Raw genomic sequence first — 9569 nt, 5'->3', positions numbered from 1 at the left:
AACAAAACAAAATCGGGGACAATTTTTCGCCGCTTGCCATAAACGGTCTTCATTCTCCTCATTGTTCAGAAGAAATTGTACAATGTAGCACTGCCCAGCGTAGTATACATGCATTTTGCGGAGGTTGGAGGTGAAGGGCAGGCAATCAACTTGATACCAGGAGTAAAATATTGTTTTCTTGTATGTCTTATTTACGTCATAAATGACAGAAATAACTTTCAAGAAGGAAAGCTTAAACAGAAACGTCTTAAATGAATATCTACCCATCCACTGTGTCCAACCCGGGATTGGTGGCAATTCGCTTCAAAGGAATCCGAAGGGTGTTTCGCTAAAATGAACATGCCGAAAATGTTGCGTTTCGCAACACGTTTTTGCTTCTTTGCTTTGATTGGTTCACAGGATTGACCGCGTCCTTCCTGATTGGTCAGAGTGATAACTTTAGTTTTGGTTTTGCGGTACGCAATCTAACATTTCTATAACGACTGGAATTCATGGCTCATACACGGAGGCTTCCTGTGAATTGAGGTCTGCCAATGTGATGCCTAAAACTTTACCCTCTTGTAGGTCAAAACCTTCTGATTTCTATATTTCTGTATATCTAGGTTTATCAGAGAACAAATTGTTTGGAAACCATGTCCTTCACGTCAGCACATACCCTTACAGCTTATGGAGCGATCGTTGCTGAAGTCGTTTACATGTTTCCTCATTAACGCACGCCTTTGCAAAAAGATGGCATTATGCTAGAGCCAAATTCACTCCTGCAAACATTCAAAGAGCTTCAAAAACTTAGTAACAGTCGAAATTTTAGACTCTTTGGGTGTAATATTCAAGGACAAATTGCGTGTCAAAAACTTCAACAATTTCTGAGTGGCAAATGGGCCACATACATTCTTCGTAAATTTTTAAGTTTCTACCCGCGTTGCCAAAAAAAAGTTAGTCACTGTGCCAGGCTCAAAGTGCTTGGTAGTTGAGACAGTTAATCTTGCCATGCCCTTTCCGTCTTTTCCATACTCAGAAATGATATTTCTTAAGTTTGAGCACAAACTACATCGCTTAAGCCAATGAGAAAAATATTGTAACCAAAGATTGCCCTATATATTTAGTACCCTACGCCCCAGCTCGATTTGAGGTACCTTCCGAGTTCCTGAATTAAATTGACTATTATTTTAATTTGATAATGACTGCAGGACGGTCATAATCAACTCAGTCTTCCTTGCGCACGGTGTTGACATGTTCTCAACGTATTCAGGATTTAGGAAGCTACATCTCTTTAGTTTGTTTATGTTAGAGAATTTTTGTTCTAAAAATTCATTCTACGTGCTACCGTTTTCTACTGGCGATAGCCAATTCACCTTCGCGTCTTTGACTATTCACTCATAGAAAAATGGATCCCGTATTCAATTATTCTTAATTATTTCACGCTTTCTCGGCAATTCACATTAAAGAAAGATCTTCATGGGACTTTGCCATCATCAACTCTTTAGCCGTGGCTTCAGTGGCCATGAGATGGTTGACGTCATCGAAAAAATCTCGCCTCCTCACTGGTGTCTCAAACAAGATTGGATTAGATCGTGATTCTGCTAACCTGAAAACAGGATAAACGGGATTTTTACAACTCTGGTATGAACGACAGGCATTACTCTATCCAGGAGCCATAATCGGGGACGGAGACCGTAAGTCTCGGGATTCGCGCGCACCTATGATATAGGACAATTTTTCTATTTTTAGAACAAATTGCGCCATCCTGACGTCATATATCCGCGCGGATTCACGCACATGTCAGGCGCTCTCGCGTAGATGTTGTCACGTTGCGTGATCAAATGGTGAGAGTTAGAGATCCTCTTGCGTATTTTTCACAGCGATGGCAGGGAATAAGGCAGGGAATACGAACCAGGGCGCTTATATGTAGTTTAATGCTCTGAGCTAACGGAAAAGGTGGGTTTTTCAGGGTCGAAAACAAGGCTTCAATCTCGCGCTGGGAATGAATAATAAGATCTGCTCACGCTCGTTGTAAGCTCACGCGTATGCTTAAGAATATAGCAAGAAAACTCTCTACTCTGGTATCGAGTTAATTTGTGAGTTTCTCACACAATGTTTAATCATAACCAAAACCTGTTTTGATGGTTTCTTATTGTCTCTGCTTGTTTGGTGAGTTTGCAAAGGTTTTTGAAAGGAAAGTCTGACGCGTACAATTAGCTTATTTGCATAGTGCAGCTCGTGCACTTTCAAGTCCGAGTCGGTGTTTTCAGTTGTCAACAAATCTTGACAAAGATTTCTTTCGTTATCTTTTGTGTTGAGATGCTGCAACAAATTTCACGAATGCAAAAAAGGCTACTAACATCATGTGTGTTTCTTCAACATAAGCATAGTGAAGTTTTACACTGCGAAAATGAAAATAGACAAGGAGTTTTTATAACTCGATCAACAAAATCGAAATCGTTATTCCAAGTTGATTAAAGAAAGCGTCATCGTAACTTTGCTGATTGTTTCTGCTTTATTCACATATTTTCAGCTTAGCTTTTAATATGTTCTCAAACATTTATCAATCTTAAACATATTTAAAAACTATAGAGCTATTGTGTGAGTTCGATGTACGCTTTCACACGAAAGTGCGGCGGAAGTACAATTTGTCATGTTTACTGACTGTACAAAACACGCATCGGCGGGCGCTCTCATTCATCGACAACAGAGAATTTACTGGATTTTTACACGAATAAAACTGAGCAGTATCTACGGACGTAAAGTTATTAAGCCTCGATGAAACATCAAGCGTTGCTTACAATTCAAGTGAAACTCAAACTAGCAATTATTTTGTTTTACTTTTCGGTCGCAATAGACTGACAAATTCCTCGCAAGCGTGTGGCAAGAGGAACTAGGAAACTATGAAGTCCTGAAGCTCAGCTATATCTAAATATATCCAGCTAGTTTTTTGCTGTATAATGGAAAAGCTGTTAATCTTCAACATATGTGAAATTTAAAGTGGAGTAATGTACAGCTCATGTAAAAGAAGTATCAGTCGGAACACAACTTGGTCAGCGATAAATATAAGCTTACAGCGGAACATACCTAAATTCGACACTGTCTTACTTCACTCAAACTGGAGCAGCTTACGACGAAAATACTTAAGCAAAACTCCAACAGACGTAAACGCGTTGAGTTGTGGGGCAAAAACATGAAACATTTCGGGAATTTCGGATGCCATTTCCCCCGCGCGACATCCGCAAAAATCCTCGCAGCATGCACGCGCGTGTGCCGCAGGTGATGGCGCAATTTGTTCTAAAAATAGAATTATTGTCCCATATCATGGGGACAACCCCAATACTTGAAATGGCGCGCGCTTACGGTCTCCGTTCCCGATTATGGCTCCTGCTCTATCTTAATAAATTAGGCATTGGTAGATGTAATAATATAAAATTAAATAAATAAATTAATAAATAAATACGAAAGAATCGGCGTACTTCGTAAATTCTGCATCAAAATCGTCGTCATCCGTTCCGATGTCCTGCAACAGGAAATGTAGACAGGTTTACCGTCAAATTACACCAAAAAGACCGCCAAAGTAACATTCGACAAAAAAAAAGACAAAAAAAAAAAACATTAAACGCGTGTACTTTGTATATCCTTCGGTTGGCAAGATCCCCTTCCCCCCCCCCCCCCCCCCCACATTATATTTATTCTTAGTTGTGTGTTACCTGTGTTAGCAAAGGGTTTTCCTCTGCTAGGTACTTTTAGACAGATTACTAAACTTCATTCATGCGTTCCTTCGTTCATTCATTCATTCATACATTCATTCACACGCAAAGCCTAGCCTTGTTCAGGACTTATCGAACGAAATTCTAGGCTTCTGCTGTAAGTTAAGGCAAGAAAGTAGCTTTGGTATGAGAATTTATTAATAAGCAATTGATAATAATCCAACCGATAAATTACCAAAGCTTGCATTTTCGTGCTGGAATCCTCCACTGCAGTCGCTGAGGAAGATTCTCCGCTGACCTGAATGACCGGTGCAGCCAGCTGAGGAGCCTTCGTTTTCACGGGGGTCGCGTACAAAGCCTCAATGTTACCGTGATTCACCACAGGCTTGACATGCTGAGCATTTTCCTTGTTGTCGTCCTGTGCAACTCGTGAACTCTGGTGACTTTTGTCGGCTTTCCCTTTCTCGTGATTTTCATAGGCAAGTTTGAAGGCATCGGCGATAGTCAACGCCATAGCTTGGGCCTGAAAAGAAAACTCTGATAAGCATCCATTTCTTGCAATAAAACCTCAAGAAACATAACTTGTCCTTCAATTTGCTGCTATATCAAGCAATGTTGCGTATGATTCAGTACAGGTGGGGGTGTGGAAGTTGTGATGTCGTTTCACACACGAATTCTAACAAAATTCAGGTTTCACATACACTTTTGGCCACTGTTAACAATGTTTTTTCGTTGAGTCACGAACCACGTATGCGTTTTAGTAGCGCGAGTATCAGTAAGGTGGGATTCGCTCCTCTTCTCTCTCCCTTCCCCTTAGGAAGGCCTGATACTCAGACTAGTTAGTCTTTTCACTGCTTTTCACTTGCTACACATTAATTTTTGCCCCCGTCACATTTCACACGTAAACCCTTTGCTACCCTCCAGTGACTCAACAAAACGTGAACATTCTCTTTACCAAGTTTAACCCTTTCTCACCGCTATATATAGAACGGCTGATGGCTTCCTCGACGTTTTATTGTTATGATAGATCGGACCACATACGTCAGTGTATGGCACACCATTTAGCTTCCTCCGAAGTAGCGATAGAAAAGGCTGCCAACTCCGAAAGAAACGAGGGTTATTTTTTGCTCGGAACTTTACGATATGAGATCTCTTTATTACAATCATTAAGCAAAAACAAATGAAACAATACATTACCATTGATTCTTTACTGCATAGGAAAGCGTAACAGGTTAAATCTTGTCTGCCTTGCGCCCGAGAAATAAACGCAAACACTTTGGAAAAGTAAGGATCTGCCACACAGTACGAAATCCTGTGAAAAAAGAGAACATTTGGTGATAAAAAGGTCTTTGGCAGACCTTTAGGTCAGTATATTTTTCCAGATAATTTAAGGGCAATCCGCTTTCAAGAAACAGTGCATTTTTGGCTGACCAAAGCGCTCGTGGACATTGCTATTGGAGACCCGCGAGGAGGCGCATTAACTCCCCTATCTCATTCCATTTGCGGCTGGTACTGCTTCTCTTCACCACTTCTCCCAAAAATGGTGACAATTGCGCCTAACATTCAGCAGTATCGTGCAGGACTTTGACTGTGATCACACAACGGAAAGATAAAGTAAATCATGAAAGTGCAGAGCTCACCGATAAATTGGAAGATCCATAATTGTTTCCTAAAAGAAATGAAATAAAGGTGATATAAAATGAACGATTGGATTTTCATCTCACTTCAAGGCAATAATAATATCAACTTGTTCACTTAACTAATTAATAAGTATGAAAATGGGAAATGGAATTGGGGAAAAAAATTGGACTGGGAAAAGGGATTTATACGTCTGCGAAGTAGGTACTTCGAGGGTCTCAGTAGGGTTTGGCTGCTGTGGCAGAAAATTGGTCCAAATCTTGTTAGCTTAAAAATTAAGAGTTATTTAACTGATAACTGAGATATGAGAGATCTAAGAAATTCATTGGTTGTTGAGAAATGGGCAGAGGTTCTTACTGATTCCTAAGAAATTGCCAAAAGTTTAATTGATAACTGATATTCCTGCAACCTCACGCAGACCTTCACTTTGGAATGTGACATATGAATGACGTACAAATAAAGTCATAAGCAAACATCTACTGCAGGTTGATCAAATACCTTTGAAAGCATATCTTGAACAGTGAGCTTCCGGATTGAAACAGTGATCAAAACCTTTTGAAGGCTTCCACTAGCAGGAGTGTTCTTTGCCTGGATAAAAGAATCCCAGTCAACATTTCTAACTTCTTTTAGGATACGAGTAGTCCCTCTTTCCCTTAGTCCGTCGTGCAGGACCCGAAAAAAAAAAATCGCGAGAAAAGAAATGGCCACGCAAAATCTGGGTGCGAGAAGCGAGAAGCGCGCTTTTCGCCTGCACTGTTTCACGCCGCCAGTTTTCCCTCGCGGTTTATTTACGGTCTCGCTCGACGGACAAAGCGAAAGAGGGACTACTGGTAGTCCAAACTTTTTTCGTTATCTACTTGTGGCTTCCAAATTCATTTTATCTTGGACGTAGTAATATTTGATGTGCTTTAATTTTGGTATTGTGTATGGTTAACTTCTAACTGGTAAAATAAAAGTCGTGTAAAAATTAATGTTCTCAAGTTTGAGTTCCATTACTTATTACCGAGTAAGTCTTTGTCTCGGACCGGGCTGGAACAAGCTACGTTTAATGATACTATCCCACAATGATCTCGCAAGCAAGGCAAGCCGTAATTCGAAAACTTCGAAAACAGCCTGATATTTTTACCCACTTCGCTGTTTTACCAACAAAAAATAAACAGGTTGGTAATCTGACGTGGAAAAGGGTTTTGAATCAAACCTCAAATATAGAGCCATATTTCTTTGTTATAACTTTGCACCTCCGCATATCACACACACACACTACGTACCTTCTTAGCGTTTGACACAATTTTCTGTACAGCTTCATCTGTGCAGCCTGAACCCTGAGCTTGAAATACAGGACAAGATCCGAGCATCTGTACGTGAAACAAACATTTAACATGTAACAAGAAATTGCAATGAATAGCCAAAAATTAAAACAAAAATTGATTAATTTTTCAATCAATACAATTCAATTAAGGTTAACGATGTGCATGACGGTAAGCCGCCCTAAAAAGGAGGCGGTTGTTCACACGAGTGCCCAGGAACACAACACAATGTCCCCGGCCAGGGCTCTAACCATGAGGCCACCCCACCTCCACAGGTACAGAAAAGAGGAGGAACGAACAACAGAGAGCGGACGGCTGGTTTTTAACATCTCTACCGGCTTCATACTCGGAAAAGGGCGGTTGAAAAAAACTAACCTTGACATAAAAGTGAATCCCTTCTTTCAGCGAGTCTTCAGCATGAAGCCAGTCCTCTTGGAGTTTACCTGACCGGTTGATAAAGGAAATTTACTTAAGAAAGTGTAAATAATTACTGATGCTAGGGTACGTCCTCTAAAGAGACAACCTCAGATGCTCCAGTTCAAGATATTTTGGTAAATTAAACTATTAGTTTTTCCTTAAAGTTTTAACAAATTTCAACGTTTACATTGTAACGCAAATAAACAACAGAAAGTAAACACAAAAAATAACAAGACATTTTTATTATACGTAAATTTGAAAATTTTTGCTATTCCGTAATCTTACTAGCCATAACGGTTAAATTTTGGCATTTGGTGATCTTTGAACCGGGTCTTTGAAGAGTTTCTCTAGACTATTGATATTCTAGGAATACTGTCTCTTTTGCTCTTAGATAACATTACGAATATTTCGATATTGCCATGATATAATTACAGTAAAATCGTCTCCTGATGAAATCTTTCAATTCAGTTTGTAACTTGCTCCATCATGGTCTCAAGTCATCAAATTAAACTATCCTCTCAGTTTCCAGCCGGTGGGAATGAGAAAAAATAAAATAAAATAAAAAATAAATAAATAAACTAAAACGCAAAACGATCTCATTTTGGAACTAATATCAACAGCGAAGTGTACTCGGAGCTTTCTCATTAGTAAAGTTTAACGAGCTAAATCAGCAAAATGAAAGGCACAACATTTGCACTTATTACACTTGAAAGCAATCCAGAACAATGGAATATTAGAACAATACTAATTGAAGGCACAAAGCCAGTTGTTCCTTTGTGTGATGATGATAAGGGGTGTATATTCAAATGCATGGTCAGTTGGCTGTTCAGTCGTATCTTTCCACCTCTGACAACAAAATAAATGTGCGATTGAGTCCGGGCTTTCCTAAGTCTTTCTCAGCAAGAAAACCAGCCACTAGCGACTACGTCCTTCGAGTACCACCTCAGTCGTGTTTGCTTGTTATCTGATATTGTTGTCATCTTTTGTTTTCAATATCACGAAAGCGAAATTATAAAGATTACGTGATGAAATTTGAAAATTCAAGCCCGAGAGAACACAACATCATTAGAGCGCCTTGCCGTTTCAAAATTGATTTATGCGGCCAGCTACAGCTATTGTTCTTCTGCTAGCTGTCTGAGTGATCAGAAAATGAAGTGAAGCGGTTGGATGACGGGAATCAAGAACTTTCAAAAAAGCAAGAATTTTTATAGCGCATATTAACATGTGGATATGATTACATCCGCTTTACAACAACAATGCTTCAGCATGAGTGCAACTCAGTTTATTGAGCTTTATTGCCTAGCTAGCTAGTGCTAGCGGCGCGTATAAGAACAGATGTTTACGAGTAATCCTTTCTCATCGATATGCACACTCTGGTAAAGATCGCTGTCACTCGGTTTGGAATATAATGAAGATGTAGTTTGAAACCTCTCTGATCGGATGTAAGCTCCGTATGTAGGCAACACTATCCTTCACGGCCGTGTCCAAACATCATTTAAGCTACTTTCTTTCCGTGCAGTCAACATGAAATAATAACTAAGCTGTTTTCAGCAGCACTTTCGGCAGGCAGAATTGAGGCCTACCTACTTTAACGCAGATAATTTATTGAAAACTGTATGGCTCTTTCACTGAGCGCGCTCGCGGGAAATAGGTTAATTGTTAACTCACATATCATGCAAATCATGCATCGAAAGAATTGAGAAATATCTAGAATATAAATTGCGAGGGATTTCTTACAGAGCTTAATAAGAGCTTTCTCAGTTCAAAAGAAGAACTAAGCTGATAAATTTATTCATTTCGCTGACTGCTACAGGCAGCATCTATTTACAAATGAAACATGTAAGTTTATCTGCCGTGTAAGCTTGCGTTGTCAAAATATTTCCGTCCTTGCGTCAATGTTGCTGCGTCCATCTGCGAATCTTCGAGTAAACCATCATATAATCACTGATAAAAACCGAGAACTAACAGCTTCAAAATTACATTCAGTGCAGAACTTTCTGTCGAAGTTATAGCTCTGTAATTACTTCAATGATTGCGTCTTCCCCGCATTCGAGAATAAAAGCTGCACGTACATGTAAAGTAAACATGGAAAAGTCTGATCCATCATCACACCAGAATCCTATCTTTAACTTCTTGTCACGTTCTTTCTCTCGTATCTAGGCATTATTCCGGTTTCATTGTAAAAGGAGATTAATAGCCCGCTTCTTTGCGGCACATTAATGTGCATTCACAATAAAACGAACATTTTAAGTTATGTTAATTCACACTCCATTCGGTCTTCGACCAAACTGAAGACTGTTCGTGTAATGTTCGCCTTGCTTACCTTTGCTCTTCTCTCCTTCTAGTACCTTGGCATACGGACTTTGCGAACTAGAAAACGTCTTTCTTATGACTTGAGGGCTATGTTTTACCTTTGCAGCCACGAACTTTAACGAGTCCATTTTCGTCTTGTTTAGATTCACCGTGCCAGTTCAGAAGATGCGACAAAAGCTCTACGGAGTGGGGAGGGGTAGTT

At 39.7% G+C, this 9569-nt stretch overlaps 1 protein-coding gene across 1 annotated transcript; it reads right to left on the bottom strand.

The window, feature by feature from the left end:
* Window positions 1-558: 558 nt before the first annotated feature.
* On the bottom strand, window positions 559-9563 carry LOC110057863 (low density lipoprotein receptor adapter protein 1-like). The gene is made up of 9 exons (XM_089283366.1): window positions 9378-9563; window positions 7013-7080; window positions 6599-6685; window positions 5829-5918; window positions 5333-5361; window positions 4890-5004; window positions 3928-4215; window positions 3459-3502; window positions 559-1585 (listed from the first exon to the last, which is right to left on the bottom strand). Exons 1-9 carry the CDS (start codon window positions 9493-9495, stop codon window positions 1435-1437), a joined length of 990 nt encoding a protein of 329 aa, XP_089139492.1. The 5' UTR covers window positions 9496-9563; the 3' UTR covers window positions 559-1434.
* Between the last annotated feature and the right edge of the window lie 6 nt (window positions 9564-9569).

This window comes from Orbicella faveolata, unplaced genomic scaffold (genome assembly GCF_042242905.1).
Source record: "Orbicella faveolata isolate gen_17 unplaced genomic scaffold, um_ofav_v1 contig_12, whole genome shotgun sequence".
Classification (NCBI taxonomy): Eukaryota; Metazoa; Cnidaria; class Anthozoa; order Scleractinia; family Merulinidae; genus Orbicella; species Orbicella faveolata.
The sequence above is the reverse complement of the archived record's forward strand: the minus strand, read 5'-3'. Positions and strand labels throughout refer to the sequence as shown.